This window comes from Girardinichthys multiradiatus, chromosome 19, assembly GCF_021462225.1.
Source record: "Girardinichthys multiradiatus isolate DD_20200921_A chromosome 19, DD_fGirMul_XY1, whole genome shotgun sequence".
NCBI classification, from domain to species: Eukaryota; Metazoa; Chordata; class Actinopteri; order Cyprinodontiformes; family Goodeidae; genus Girardinichthys; species Girardinichthys multiradiatus.
In genome coordinates this window covers 35,648,943-35,665,827 of record NC_061811.1, presented here as the reverse complement: position 1 = coordinate 35,665,827, position 16,885 = coordinate 35,648,943, and the positions used below count along the sequence as shown (strand labels likewise).

At 39.1% G+C, this 16,885-nt stretch overlaps 1 protein-coding gene across 28 annotated transcripts in view; it reads right to left on the bottom strand.

Annotated features, from left to right (window-relative positions):
• The window catches only part of mark3a (MAP/microtubule affinity-regulating kinase 3a), a 58,779-nt gene that overhangs the window by 40,126 nt on the left and 1,768 nt on the right, over positions 1-16,885 (bottom strand). For 27 of the 28 annotated variants that reach the window (XR_007042563.1, XM_047393146.1, XM_047393163.1 and 24 more), the window contains exons 2-3: positions 10,208-10,390; positions 8,988-9,041 (exon numbers count right to left, since the gene is read on the bottom strand). Coding sequence is in view for 27 of the 28 variants with exons in the window: in XM_047393146.1 (XP_047249102.1) it covers positions 8,988-9,041; positions 10,208-10,390 (237 nt within the window). In the remaining variant the exon portion in view is untranslated. Of the gene's footprint in view, positions 1-8,987; positions 9,042-10,207; positions 10,391-15,040; positions 15,178-16,885 lie in introns of those variants that run through there. The other variant, XM_047393143.1, reaches the window with a different exon arrangement.

The following is a 16,885-nucleotide window of genomic DNA, read 5'->3' as shown; positions in this document are numbered from 1 at the left end:
TGATCCGCCCCTGGCACGGTAAAAAGTTGTGGTGTAAAAGCACTGCAAGGCTAAAGTCAGGACAGCAAGTTCCACCAGGGAACACTAGCTGTACTATGATTTACTTAAAAGGTCCAGGGAGAAAATGGGTTTTAATTATGAACTCTGATCATCAAAGCCTCCAGGAACAACTTGGCGTGGATGCCAAGCAAACAAATGAACTAGTCTGAGTGTGATTGCCAGACAGAAAGATCTGTTTCCTATGCCCGTGACAAATTTCATTCTTTAGAAAGCTCTGAACACAGGTTATACCTTCCTACTCCACATATGAAAGCATTCACACTCTTACATGTGTATTACTCATGGTAAATACCATTTGTAGAAAAGCGCAGCAGGATGAGGCAAGGTCACCACATTAAAGACAAACTAGGTCAAGGACAAAAACCTGCAGGAAACTCAGTCATCCCACTGCAACAATGCATGGCTGAAAATACAATCCATTTAGTGATCGATTTAAGGCACCTTTAGGTGAAACAGCACACAGCTCCAAGCTAAAATCCCAGATGCTATCAGCTGTCATAAGTGATAAACCTAGAGGAACTGTTCTACACGTTCCTGTTTCCTGCAGCGAGTACAACTGATGAACAAGACTGAGTGGGCTAAACTTTAGATCATTTCCTGGCTTTTGTTTTTGTTTATGTGTTTTTGGAAACCTCCCTTCCACCAGGTTACAAGTTGAGCTGAGTCACTATAAACAGATTACAGCCTCTGGAGTATTAGCTAAGGAAGGAAGATGTGTGGTTGCTTTTTATTGCAGCAAACCCATGTTGTTTAACTCAGTTAGACATAACATAACAGACGGTCATTCTCCACTAGTGGGTTTTAAGTTCAGCTCATCATTGGAATCCTTCTCAAGCCTAAATGTGGCTGCTCTCATCTGGACAAACTAATCAGCCTGAAGGAACATATACTATAATTAACAGCCCCTTTCACACCACGTTTGGGACACTTAATATGTAATCAGCCCAGCTCTCTGCTCTGTGTAGATATAGAAAGTAACCTCTATGCAAGATCAGTGGGTTTTCTTCCAGCCAGACAATTCAGCACTGAGCTAACCAGCCATCATACAACGCTATGGAGGATCTAACATAAAGAAGAAAAAAACAGATTGGTCTTCTCATGCCTTGCAGATAAAACTAGATGGTTCCACAATAAATACATTTATGAAGCGATAAAAGTAACATGTAGTACATCTGTGTTAAAGCTTTTCGGTTCAAAATGCCAGCTGTTATAAATCTGATGACATATTTAAAAAAACTCCTGGAGGGATGGTATAGACTGGCATATCAAGATAATTATGTTTCAGATACATTTTCTTCTTAAAATATTCATACCCCTTGACCTTTTGGACATTTTGTCATGTTACAGTCACAAACTTCAATGTATTTTATGTGATACTGTAGATCAACATTAATTAGTTCAGTGAAAGGAAAAGGATGCATCAGAAAAGTGTGTGGCCTTCGGCCCCACTGAGTCAATGTGTTGTAGGAACATGTTTAGCTGCAAATATAGCTCAAAGCCTTTAGGGGAATGTTTCTACCAGCTTTCTACATCCAGACAGGGACATTTTTGCCCATTCTTCTTTGCAGAATAACTAACCTAGTCAGACTGGACAGTTATCTTCTGTGGATTATTTTCAAGCCTTGCAAGAGGTTCACAACTAGATTTCAGTCTACAGTTTGATTTCATTCTGACCATGAACCTGCCTGCTCTGAACTTGTGAGGTCTTCCAGGGTGACCCTGTATTTAGCTCCATCCAACATCCCATTAACTCGGACCTGCTGCCCTGTCCTTGCTATGCAGAAATATAAAAGGCGTCCCCTAATTATGATGCTGCCACCACTGTGCGTCACCGTGGGAATGGTGTGTTCAGGAAGATTTGTGGGTTTCTCCACACACATCAACATGCACATAGGCCAAAAGTTTAAAAGTCAGTTAGTTGTACTGGATTTACAGAGCCTTGCGAAAGTACTCGGCCCCCTTAAACTTTTCAACCTCTTGCAACATTTCAGGCTTCAAACATAAAGATATAAAATTCTAATTTTTTGTGAAGAATCAACAAGTGGGACACAATCGTGAAGTGGAATGAAATTTATTGGATGTGTCAAACGTTTTTAACAAATAAAAAACTGAAAAGTGGTGCATGCAATATTATTCGGTCCCCTTGCGTTAATACTTTGTAGCGCCACCCTTTGCTGCAATTACAGCTGCAAGTCGCTTGGGGTTTGTCTCCATCAGTTTTGCACATAGAGAGACTGAAATTCTTGCCCATTCTTCCTTGCAAAACAGCTGGAGCTCAGTGAGGTTGGATGGAGAGCGTTCGTGAACAGCAGCCTTCAGCTCTTTCCACAGATTCTCGATTGGATTCAAGTCTGGACTTTGACTTGGCCATTCCAACACCTAGATATGTTTATTTGTGAACCATTCCATTGTAGAATTGGCTTTATGTTTTGGATCATTGTCTTGTTGGAAGATAAATCTCCGTCCCAGTCTCAGGTCTCTTGCAGACTCCAACAGGTTTTCTTCCAGAATGGTCCTGTATTTGGCCCCATCCATCTTCCCATCAATTTTGACCAGTTGGATTATGGTTTCATCTGACCAGAGCACCTTCTTCCACATGTTTGGTGTGTCTCCCAGGTGGCTGGTGGCAAACTTTAAACAAGACTTTTTATGGATATCTTTGAGAAATGGCTTTCTTCTTGCCACTCTTCCATAAAGGCCAGATTTGTGCAGAGTACGACTGATTGTTGTCCTATGGACAGACTCTCCCACCTCAGCTGTAGATCTCTGCAGTTCATCCAGAGTGATCATGGGCCTCTTGGCTGCATCTCTGATCAGTCTTCTCCTGGTTCGAGATGAAAGTTTAGAGGGACGGCCGGGTCTTGGTAGATTTGCAGTGGTCTGATACTCCTTCCATTTCAATATGATTGCTTGCGCAGTGCTCCTTGGGATGTTTAAAGTTTGGGAAATCTTTTTGTATCCAAATCCGGCTTTGAACTTCTCCACAACAGTATCTCGGACCTGCCTGGTGTGTTCCTTGGTCTTCATGATGCTCTCTGTGCTTTGAACAGAACCCTGAGACTATCACAGAGCAGGTGCATTTATACGGAGACTTGATTACACACAGGTGGATTCTATTTATCATCATCAGTCATTTGGGACAACATTGGATCATTCAGAGATCCTCACTGAACTTCTAGAGTGAGTTTGCTGCACTGAAAGTAAAGTAGCCGAATAATATTGCACGCCCCACTTTTCAGTTTTTTATTTGTTAAACAAGTTTGACACATCCAATAAATTTCACTCCACTTCACGATTGTGTCCCACTTGTTGTTGATTCTTCCCAAAAAAATTTAATTTTATATCTTTATGTTTGAAGCCTGAAATGTGACAAGAGGTTGACCAGTTCAAGGTGGCCGAGTACTTTCACAAGGCACTGTAATTTAGGGGTTTAAGGTGAAAGGAGGCTGAATGTGTATGCACACCGCTTGTAAATAAAAATTGTGAACCATGTATCTATTTCCTTCCATGGTTATGCACTACTACTACTAGTGTTATGCTTTAGTCCATCACATTAAATCTCAATAAAATACATAGAAGTTTGTGGTTGTTACATGACAAAATGTGAAAAACAAGGGGTAAAGGGGGGCTGAATACATCTGGATGGCAGTGGAAGTCCAAAGTTCCCAGACCCTCAGGAAGTCAAAGACATGCTGAATTAAATGTGCCTAAAAGGTTCAACCTCCCACGCAGGGAGGCGTTTGGTATTAATTACCTCTGTGTTATGTCTTGTATAAAAAGGCAGCTTTTACATTGTGTTTTTAATAAATTACTAGATTTTGCATTTTCTTTTATCCTAATATATTAAATAAAAATTTTTGAGTTTGGACCAATTTCTGAAAAACAAATGTGCCCAATTTACATTTTTCTACAACTTCTTTAAAAAAAATAATTTTGCAACTTATTTTTTTATTCATAAAAAGTATTAGAATTATATCTGTGTGGCTTGAAATGTTGAACATTTGTAGGTCAAAAGCAGCACAGATTTACATTGAATAGGTGTACTATTGCCTGCTGCATTCATATTGGCTAATGTTAGCTTACATCAGAAGATACTAGGGCATCCCAGACATTACTGGGTCAACATGCTAACTTTAGCTTAGGAAATTCATTTCTAACAACGATTGTGTTTCAGCTGAAGTTACATAACGCTGCTGTAAAGCAGCTGGGTTAAAAACAGAAATCAACCTCGTAATGGGTCTACATGATATCGGATTAAACAAACAAGATGCTATCAATTGTAGATGTATGATGAAAGGTTTTTAGTTTAATTTTCTTAGTATTTTACCCCTAGCACAGCATGGTTCATTGTTTTAGGCTGAGCAAGGTGCCATAGATGATGTTTTAAACTATGAGAAGAACAACAAGTTCATTAAAAGTGTGCAGGCTAACAGACTCCAAGCTTTAAGCCTCCTCTGTTTACATTTCATCAAAATGTGAGATTTGCATTCCTTCCCTGACCTTTGACAGCGATCACAACAAGAGCTTTGGCGATGACAGATGTGTCAACGCAACCATACTTAATTATTAAACTGCTGAAAAGGCAATTTAAGGCCTCCTGTCTGCTATCAGCCTCTCAACCATTTGTGCAGTTACAAAAGAGTCCAGTTTTATTTAGGTTGGCTGATTCTGGATCGCTGGCTTACAATCCTGCCATCACAAGTGGAAGCATCACCCAGACCATAAATTCAAGTACCTCAGGATATTCAGTACCATGCAATGAAAGATTTTGAGGTTAGCTCCGGTTTTTTAAGTGATGAAGTTATTATCGATAATAGTTTCATTAAAACCAGCTAAAACAAACGGTGTACATCTAACTGCTGGTCATCCACCACCTCCTGAAAGCTCACGGTGAGATGACAACTTTCTACTACATGTAAGGGAGTTATTACCATTAACCTAACAGATCCTTGCTTCAAAAAATCTTAACTAAGCCTCTAAAGCTGTATTTTCAAGTAGGGGGTAAAATCTGGCCTTTAGTTGAGAACTGAATAAAGGGATTACTAACACCTTTATGTGTTAGCGTTAATGTATTGAATCAGTGCAAACTCAACTTAAAAACTGAAAACAGAGGAAACAGCTAGCATAGATCAACAGTTATGGATTCTGAGGTTAAGACTGATAATAAACCTAAGACAGATAAAAACTGTAAAGGCATTCCGGTAAATTATTCCATCTTCCAAAACCATGGAACGGCATGAACCATTAGTGTTTTAATTTAGTATATTAACTGTTGGGTTAACCAATGTTTTAAAATAATTTCGACTTTACTACAGTTATTATTGTCTTTGACAATGTGAGTTTTACTTGTAAACCCCCTAAACATGAGTAAATGTTGGTAAACCTACTGTTTGATGTCTGCCTTAACTATGGAACTAATCTGATCTTGACTGGATTTCCTTCATCCCAACAAAAATAGGAGAGAAGTAAAAAGAAAAGGGAAAGCTTGCCTATAAATGGAAATTTGACATGAACATGAACATGGCCTGCTTCCTAAAAATAAACATTAAAAGAAGTCAAACACTTTGTGGAACAGCGTGAAGAATAATCTGATAAACAACTAAGGGTCTCTTTTCTTGCCGGTGACAAAGCAGTAACCCAAAAACAACAAGGACTGACACAAAAGCCTCACGCTTTGTGTTTCTGTGAACAGCGGCATCATGACTCAGTGTCTTTGTGTCAGCGTGGTGTCACAGGAGACGCCGAAGGCCCTGGGCCCCTGAGCTACAAAGGCAGCAATCAATGGAGCTTTGGAAAAACTGATGGAAAACCACTAGCCGACCACTGAGAGAGACGAGAAGCAGACAGCGGCGCTGTGAGGTGGGGCCAGCTGAACACCAACATCAGCAGCAGGCGCTCTCTGCCTCTCATCCGTGTGACGCTTTAAAAAGAATCGATGCTGCTCTGATTTCCCAGAAAACCTCAGAGCCAGGAGTCAAAGTGGCATGGAACAAAACACACACCTCCCTTAATAAGTATACACCCCAAGAGATGCAGTATATGGAGCTCATTTCTAACTCATCAACTGCTATTTACTGCCTACCTAAAGAGCACTATCCCAGTGTGTAAAATCAGCATTTAGAAAGTAGAGCTACTTCCTCAGATGCTCAACTGACCTCCAAAAGTATTCTGACACATTTTATTACAATCACAAATTTTAATATATTTTATTGGGATTTTATGTTACAGACGAACACAAAACAGTGAAAAACTGCAAACTGGACAAAAAATGATAGAGCTGAAAAAAAATCTGAAAAGTGTTGCTTACTTTGGTATTCTGCCTGCTTTAACCTGATACCCCAAATAATATATAGTGCAACCAACTGCCTCAAAAGTCCCAATTACACAGATTTCACATATGTGCAATTTATTCTGAAAAATCCAGCTGTTCTATGAAGCCCTCAGAGGTTTGTTAGGGAACATTAGTGAACAAACAGCATCATGAAGACCATAGAACAATGCAGAGAGGTCAGGGAGAAGGTTATGGAAATGTTTAAAACAGGGTTAGGTTATGACTCTCAGAGCAGTGTTCAAACTGAACACATCATCCCCACTATGAAACATGGTAATGGCAGCATCATGCTGGGGTAATGATTTCTTTCATCATGGACAGGGAAGTGGGTCAGAATTGATGGGAATGGGCATGGCGCTAAATACAGTTTCCACAAGAAGACTTGAGACTGGGATAGAGGTTCCCCCTCCAGCAGGATGACACCCCTAAACAGACAGAGCAGCTATGGATTGGTTTAGATCAAAGCATATTAATGTGTTCTAATGGCCAGGTCAAAGTCCAAATGTAAATCCAACTGAACATCCTTGACTTGATACTTTATCTCAACAGACATTCTCCATGCAATCTAAACAGGCATGAGATATTTTGTAAAGAAGAAGAATGGACAAAAATGTCCATCTCCAAATGTGTGAAGCTGGTAGTGAAATTCTCCTCTTCCATGGGTTCTACTTTAGCCAGCTCCACTCCACTCAGTTCGCTTTGTGACCATTGCCATTACTGGCTTTTCCGGTCTGGTACTAGCTTTCTTGGTCCCTGCTCATCAAGACATCCCATTTGGTCTGAGCAGGGTCGTAATGTGACGTAAACAGGCTGCTGTTCACTGATTGGCTATGAGCATGGTCCGTCATATGTCCAACCCCTCCCTGAGCTGCAGCTGGAAGTTTAAACTCTGGTAACAAATAAAAACATTTGCTAAGCTCTTTAGTCGATGAGGCTAACACAAAAGTGTTCATTCCTCATGAAGCAGAGTGACGAAAATGCTAAATGTGGTAACACTTCAAGCTAACACGAGGAAACTTATGATTGAGGGCACCTTAAAAAGGTCAGTAAAGCTCCTGTATCTCCAGCAGTGAAGTAGTAATCCTCCCAGAAAACATAAGCTAACGCTACCTGTTTAAGTATTAGCGTCATGGACACAGACTGCCCAATGACGGTGCTCTAGGTATGCTACCATAAACACAAAATGCCAGGGGATTAAATCGTTCCAACGCTCCAAATTAAAGAAGCATGTTAAAATGTTTAACAAGATGACACATTTTTAGGCTTTGTTATTCTTGCTGCCTATTATTGAGAAAATATAATCATTTATATACCAAAGTAATTGAGTGAAATTTGGTTTACCATTGGAGAACTTTGATTTATAAAAAGGACAGAACTTGGACTGTATAATTAGTAGGTTAATGACATAAATGTGAGAACTGTGTTTCAATATCTGTATAACAAGACATCCTTCCAGAATAAGACAAAATGAGGGTAAACATGATCTGACATACCAAACATGAAAGTTCACTCCAAAGATGTTTTGTAAATGAGTAATGCCAGAATAAACCATTGTTTCGGTATCTGCTTCACAAAAAGAACCATTTCCATGAAGAAAGTCTCTGAAGGCAGTAGTAAGTTGGATATAACCTACGAGGCATTTTAAAAGAAGCCTCCTTTACTTTGTTGGTCAAAAACAACGTTTGTGATAAAAGCCAGACTTTATCCCAGCAGATATTTTCCACAAAGCTGAACGCAACATTCTTTTCTACTGCACTATGAATCAATGTAGGTAAACGTTCATCAGCTGACGGCTCAGACGGCTGCTAAATGCTAAAGCAACGAAACAAACCTCTGCAACCCACCCTGCTGCTGTAGTTGATCACTGAAGAAAATATTCAGCAAAATTACCAGGAAGACAAATTGTTCAGGGATGCTGCTGAAATCGTCATGGACCTGATCCAAAGTGTTTTCTATGCACCAGATCCATGTTTCTTTTAAAACACAATTTATTTTAGTATAGAATAATCCTTTATTTGTCTGTCAGTAGGAAAATGTAATTGCATCAACAGCAAATTGACAGAGAAATGGAAGCACACAGTGTCACACTAAAGATAAGCCATTATAATAAAATAACTACACGTCTGAATCCAATCTACATGTTTCCATAAATGGTATAAACACCTAAATTAAGTGTTATCTAGTCTACCAAACAGGGAAGGGACACCTTTTATTATATATTTATCTAAATGAAGGCTGAATTGTTCCCTATTTATGGATTTTGTCTTAATAAAAAGGAATTTAAAACATTGTCATACTGTAACATAATTTTCCCCCAACTGTGCCTTCAAATACTTTGCTAGCATATTGAAAATGGTACCAAGTATATTTCTTAGTATCGATATCGAGTTGGAAACATTAGTGTCATGACGACCACAGTGGCGAGATTGATCATCATTGAGCAGAGTCATCCCAACTGCACAGTTCAGAAAACACACAATGTAGCAACCATATCTTCATACTGGCCCAGCAGAATCTGCTCCCTATCTGCACCGTTTACACGGAGTAAAGTGATCCTGCTCAGCTGGGATAGAAGAGACTGAAGACAGTACAATACCTTCTGAAGGCTGTTGGGGTTCAGCTGTGTCTTGTCTATTATCTTTATTGCCACCTGTGGAGAGAACAAATAAATCACACCTTAGATAAATGGGACAGAAGAGCAGAGAAGAGGTGGAAATGTGTGAAAAAGAAAAAAGTGGGATTAACACCCGCGTAATTAAAAACAACACACAGACACAAAGAAGGGCTCTGAAAACCAAAGCAACTGTGACTTTAGAGGCCGACTACAAACATTACTGGCCTGTAAGGGTCTCATAATCTGCATGCTTGTTTTGTTAATTCTGAAATCTAAATGTGCAGCAGCAGCAGCCTGCCTCAAAAACAGCATCAACTAGATTTAGAGCCCTGGATGTGTCAATGGATGGACCCGACATCGTCCTGAAATCCATTTGATCTGACACAGAGTCAGCTTTATGCCTAAGATACAGACTGGGTCAGCATCTGAGGTTGAACACCCCTGTTTGACCCTGACAGAACATGAACCCCCCAAGGCTCAAGTTTTTCCCAATTAACTCACGGACTGAAGCAAACAGACCACCGCAGCAAGGCTTACTGGGACTTTTTATTGCTCTGTGTTTTGGCAAAAAGACAAGACAAGGATGTCACTCATCAGCCTGATTTCAATGTTTTTATTCCAAAAATAAGATCTTGTCCAATTTAAAGTCCGCGTAAATGAAACTTAGGTTAAGTGGTTAGGTGGTTGTAAGTGACCTACTCTGGTATATAATTTTACAGGTAAAAGCTACAGATTTTACAGTGGTGTTTTTATTATAGTTTCTACATTTGTAGTTACATTTCTATATTTTTGATTTATTTTCAATATTTCTAACATAACATCTCATTTATAAAAGGTAAGTTCTGTACTTCTAAATTCTTAACTTTTTCATTTTGCAATTTTTAATTTAAATTTAAATTTCTTCTATAACTTTTAAATGTAGAAAAAACATTTATTTCAAATATCCTACTTCTAATTTAGTTTTAATTATCGTTTACCTTCTAAAATATTTATCTTCTACTTTCTAATTTAATTTCTTATTTCAATCATTTCTCATGTCTACAGCTGCAGCTTTAAAGCAGATTTTCCATTATTATGTAACTGCTGTTACAATTTAGGCATATATCCAAGTTTTTCTGGGTAAACAGATTCAGTCTTCAGAGTTTTGAAGTTTCATGCCGTGTTTACTTCTTACAATGAAGACGTTATCCTCTGCCTCTTACCTCTCTGCCAGTGAGGATGTGGCGGGCAAGTTTAACTTTGGCGAAGTTGCCTTTGCCGATGGTCTTGAGCAGCCGGTAGTTGCCGACGTGGGGCTGCTGCGACTCATCTGAGCTACGGGATCGCATGCCGGTCCGACCTGAGCGTGTGCCGAGCTCTTGCCGCCCGTTGCTGTGAGACGTGTGCTGTGGACAGAACAATAACGTTACATAAATGCTGCTTCTTCAATCCTAACAATGGAGCATCTTTGTACATCACCCATGACTCAGGAAAGGAAGGGAATAAAACAACAAGAATCTTTATAACCAATGAACTTTTCCAAAATTCCTGGCAAACCTATTTTGGTTTAAAGGGAAAAAAGTTCTTATTTTATAAACTTAAATCTCCAATCAGGTATTCAGTAAGACACTTTGCTGTTGAAGTACTTAGACAAGAAGTGTGAATCAGTGATTGCAGTTTTGATAGATTCTCCTATTACTAGTGAAATTGTTGAATGACCAGAGTTAGTTTGCCCAGTCCTGATCGATGGCCAGTCGGTAGGAAACTCCAAAATCGGACATATTTCCAACCAGCGAACCCACCATACCTAAGCACTAACATTTCATGCTAACCACAACTTTCTTTGGTATGTAGGTTGTTGAGTGAAGAAGATTCAAATTCAGCTATTTTTTATAATCCATGGAGTGTTTTAAACATGAAGTCTAAGGAAGAACAAGAAGTGTAAGGGGCTAATTAAAAGGAAACTGTGGTTGATTCAGGCTTTAGGAGAGAACTTTCAGCAGATAACAGGAAGGCTATCTAAAGCACAGCGAAGTTGTTCCGTCTGTTGATATTAAAGTGTTGCCCAACACTTTACTTAACTAGGAAATGCACACACAGAGTATTGCTTATAATTACTATGCCTCACCACGCTAAATGTTAATACGTTAAAATGTTAAAATGAGTAAAATCCTGTTCTACCGTGACTGCTCTATCACACACACTGTGTAAATAATGATTTAGCGCTGGAAGCAGAAAAGCTTTAAAGAATAATTTTTAATTCTGTTCATTGTACTTCTTAAACAGAACAGTTTGATAAAAAATATAGATTGTACAGATACAAATCTGATTGGTGTAGCTCTATAGTAATCAACGCCATCACAGAAATAAAAATAAAAAAAAACTCATCTAAGAGTTTTATTTCCTTACATAGCCCACCCACTTTTAACCATCCTCAGATGTTCTTCACCTGAAGTACTGCATTCTAACATTAAAGGTATTCATTTAAATAGGTCCCAGATTCTGGTGGCACCGTATGGGACCAGACAAAGCATTCTGGGCTAAAAGAACTTTTATGAGTTACAATTTACTTGTTTTGTCATTTGCGCAGTTTCAAACAGAAGTTCTTCACCTTAGATACAAGGTGCTGCTGCCCAGACAAGGTGGACAGCATCTCTTTAACTTATCCCTCAGACTGTACGGTCTGGTTTCTGTTAATTAGCAGGCAGAATGTTAGGGTAACAGTCCAAATTACTCACATTAGATCATTATGTGTTAAAGGGGTCCAGGACAAAATCATCTGTCCTGCCTAAAGTCAACATTTTGTCAGCACATAAAAATAAAACCTTGATCACAGTTCACTTTCATTTGTGCGCTGAAATTTAAAACCACGGGTTAATAATGTGATACTGCTATGTCACTTGGTTGCTCCTAGAAGACCGACACCAATGAAAACCACCTGTGGCACGTGTAGTTGAATGCGCTTTAATGGAAAGACATGCATGTCTGAATTAAAGTTAAGGGGTCAATCAATTAATCAGTCTGGGTAAACAAGCCACTACCACCTAACTAATGCTAAAAACGGCTGAACTGTGAGCCACAACTAGAACACCTGATAGCATAAGAAACATAACAGGGATTTTAATCATTAATATGCAAACAATGATGGTCAGGGTTCTGTTAATTGATTATATCCTCAGTCTGACATTGACAACTGTTTTGATGTCAATCCCATTGTTTTTCTGTCCTGTTCTGCTTAAGGCCAGGATAAGAGATTCCCTGGAAATAAAACAGAAGAAAAAGCTCACACCATTTATGGAATACAGTCAAACAGTAAAAAGAAAAATACAACGACAGCCGATGAGCTTTGTTATGATACAAGGTAAAATTAAGCACTCACAGTTCAAGGTTGAGTGACCATAGGAGAAAAGAAAAAAAACATTTTTTGGCAGTTCTTCCCTTTGTGTCCCAACAACTGCAAAGACTGAGCAGACAGATAGTCGATGCTGTTCGGTATCGATGACCCGACCTATCCCTTATTAACAGCAGAGGGAGTCTACCCCGCCTGAATGACACAGCCCATCTTTTTCAACCTCCACCAAACTAACCCCATTACCTTCACAAACAGAAACTGAGACCCTGCTATTAACATTTATCCTGAGGAACCACATCCCTCTCAGCTGATAGAAATTCTAATCAGCACTCAGGGTCAACATAGATTGGGCTCTCAGGTGAGCAGCCAACAGGATATCCTCTGCTAATAATTATCTAACATCAGGATACATTCAGTCACCTGAACTACCTGCACTTGTAAAACGCTTCATCAAGTCCAAGGAGCCCAAAGCGCTTTATACTACAATCAGTCATCCACCCAATCACACACTGACAGTGGTAAGCTACATTGTAGTCAGCTGCCCTGGGGCAGGCTGACAGAAGTGAGGCTGCCATACAGTCGGTGCCCAAGGACAAAACAAATAGACAGAGCAGGGGTTCAAACCGGCAACACACCAGCTACAGGACGAACTACCGTCTACCATTGTCGCCCCGGTGGAGTCTGTGGAGTTGTTTGCTACTGACCCCTTGATGAGCGTAATTATAGTCTATGAGACGTGATATGAGAGAAGTAACAGAGGATGAGCAGAATACAGCTAGAGCTGAGTGTCAGCGCGCAGACACTGACCATTTTAACCCAGATGAGAGACTACAGGCTTTTATCAAGCAGGTAATGCAGAGTAAAGTGAGTGAACATGACAACACACAGCTGTCTGCATATTTTGGTAATTTAAGAAGTTGACCATTGTGACCATCATGATTTAAATTTAAGACCTCCATGAATGACAACAAAAAAACTGTTTAACTTAATTACAAATAGTCAACAGATTGATTTGCTAAATAATCGTTAGTTGCATTCCTAGATATTAACCGACTAATAATCAGATAGCAAAAGGGGCTTTGAACCAGGTGAAGCTAAAGCCGTCCCACGTGAGGAGTTCTGGATAGAGTTATTTACAGATGAAGGTTTTTCATCCTGGATGCAAAATGTATTTACTATACCATTTTGAATTACTGCTCTGAGTGGGTTGTTCTGTTAGCAGATGGCATGCTTTAGAGTCTGTGTACTGCAGTAAACGGTTATTTGACTACTAAACTAGTTGACGATTATTTCAATAATCGAATAATCACAATATGATTAATTCTTTCAGCCCTATAAATAACTTCATTACACAGAAACTTAATTTGTCTCTTAGCTCTTAATTATCAACTTGCTTAGCAACTCAAAATAAAATAACTTTTCAATCTACCTTGTTTTAGGCTCAGGAACGTGGGTGAATTGCTTTTGCACTTTAATTATGAACTTCAGCACTTTCACACAGTAGTCCATACAGGCAGTGTCACAACACAACAGCTTTCGACGAGTTTTTATTCAACTATGGAAATGAGTTTTGACCGTGTTAATTTTCCTTTCTCTCCTGAAGGAGCTGAGGGGAAATAAGGGTCAGGGCTCCAGGTCAGTTCGCCTCTTCATTTGTACCTTTAAAACCATTTCGTAGCCCATGTACTTCAACCACTGCATATGAGATAGTGTTTTGTTATAGTTTTATCATAGAATGCATTTTCATGAATTAGGGAGAGAACATGCACTTTCCTTCAGTTGTCTGACAATGTTCGACGCTGGTTTTACAAAATTCCGGGTACAATCCATTCCCATAATGATCGACACAAACACCACATTACACCGAAAGCTTCCACATCCACACCATGTCCTGTATCCAGTAACCAAAATGGATAAACAACAGTTTAATCATTTTAAATAAACCAGTTTGCTGAATTGATATTTCTCTAACAGGGCCATTTCCATGTATAAGTTAGCCTTTGGTTTGTTTCAGCTCAGACTACTAAACTAATGCAGATTAAACGCCTCAGGCCACCCCAGAAGGTGGGGACAAACCATCCTCCAAATGTTTTAAGTACGTTCCCACCGTTTTATAGCACTACCTGGGTGTGCTCAGCTCTCAGGATGAATGTCAGCGCCATGTCTGTGATAAAGTTGGGAATTTAACCAATACAGTGAAAACTTCCAAAAAAATCCATCTTTCTACACGGAGATCAAACATGAAAAGCAAACAACATAAAATCAAAGTTAAATGTTCAGAAAAACTCAGCGGAGGAGCTGCAGTTATGACCCAAGTCAAAACGCGACAACATCTAAACTCGATGCTGAAGCTTTGCAGCACTATACACCAAAATAAGGCCAGTTTAACCCTGAACTAAAGAGCCAGATGTTTTTTGAGTCACTACAGGAATATTTTTGGACTTCTTACTGTGATAGCACTGAAGATAAAAATATCATCAACTAGGATAAGGTCACTGTTGAATACTGCAGACAGAAAAACAACTGAGCGGATATTAGAAGGAAACTAAGACTACAGCTACAATAAAATCTACTCCTACCATACAACAGTGTTTTCTTAAAAGCACCGTTTCATTTTCCAGCTCATGACTTCCTGGTAGGAGACAGAAAAACAAAAACATTCCTTTGGTAAAAGTCCTTCCTTTCTTTCCAAGAAGTTACTTACAAAGCTGCGGTGCCTCCTGGCTGCCTGGGATCCGGTCATGTCTCGGCTCTCTGTCCCACTGATAATGTCCAACAATACCAGATCTTCCTAACTCTCAGAGCCCCACTAACCACACAGGAGGAGAAAGCTCCTACCCAGTCAAGCCTGCTGCAGACCCTCCCAAACCAGAAACCGGCCCACATGCTTTCAAAATAAAGGCTCCCTCATTCATGCTGGGAACATGGAGTCCTACATTTCTTTTTCATGCTCCCTTCATCTAAAAAGACAATTTCAAATTCTTACAGCTCACTTTGTTGACCCAAAAGACAGGCACAGCAGAAATTGCACAGTACCAGCTAAAGAAACAGCTTCCTGTCACTGAATCAATAATTGTATGCCCTGTTTGCGCTGACTGTGCTGCTACCATGACGAGTCATGAGACTGATGGGGTCACATGGAGAGGTTTTGTGTTTGCAGCCACAGTAATGGAGAAAGAAATAAAACAAAACAGTCAACCTTTATGGATCTCCTTTAGTTTTAGTTGGGCTTTTTTCTAAGAAAGGCAACAACAGGAAAATTATTTCAAAGTAAAGAAAAACAGATCTTTAGGAATTCCCCAAAATGTCACATTTTCCTGTATTTTCTCAGCTAATGATTATTTTTGTTTCATTCGCAACAGATTCCCGTTTCCCTGTGTTTTGGAAAATATGGATTTTCTTGGAATTTGGAAATGCTGCCATGAAATCTAAACCAAACTTTTCCGTTCCAATAGCAAGAAACCTGTTTTGAAAAAAAGGGCTTTATAAGCTGGAAAAACTCTTTAGCATTTCTAAAAAAAAAAATCCGGCAGTTGTTTTTATCATTTTGTATAAAAAAAGAAAACTGGAATCTAAGAAAACGTGAGTGGAAATTGTTTATCTGACAGGTAATGAAATGAAATATTCAAAAGAATTACACATAGTTAAAGTATAAGTAACTGTGTGTAAATTCAGTTAATTAAAGTACCCTGAAGAAGTATTCACACTCCTTAAACTTTTATCAGAATCAGTTTTTTTCGCCAAGTTTGTGGAAATTGATCTCAATGAAGACATTTAAAATATAAACATGTAAAAAGAGAAAATAAAAAAGATTTTCTTTTTTGTTAATATGTGGGGTTTTTTTTTTTTTACAAAAGGAGGAAAACTAGGTTTTACACATATGGTTAAGTTACAAATGACAATCTTCAATAGATTTTACATGATTGAACACCTAAAGCAGTCCATATTTCGAAAAGCAGAAGAAAATCAACATATGCTTCCCAACATTTTTACATATAAAAACCTGAAAAGTGTGGCTTGATATTGTTGGTTTTTTTTTTTGTGCCACAAGTCAATATTTTGTAGAACCAGCTTTTGTTGCAATTACAATGACTTCAGGTCTTTTGGGGTACGTCTCTACCAGCTTTGTACAGCTAAAGACTGAAACAGCTCATGCTCAGTCAGACTGGAAGAAAAGCGTTTGTGAACATCTATTCTCAAGTCGTGTCACAGATTCCCTTAGACTGGGCCATTGTAACACGTGAAAATGCATTGATCTAACCCATTCCATCGTAGCTCTAGTTGTATGTTAAGAGTTGCTGTTGTGCCGTAAAGCGAACCTCTTTTGGAGCTTCTAAACACTGTATGTTTTAAGATTGCTCTGTATTAAGCTCCATCCATCCTCACGTATTTTTTGATGAGCTTCATCATCCCTGGAGGACCATATTCTCACAGCATGATGCTGCTACCACCATGACCCACTATGAGATATGTGTTTAGAGTGATGCGAATAAAGCTTCCTGACACACATACATCTTTGCATGTTGACCAAGAAGTTTTGGTCTCATCT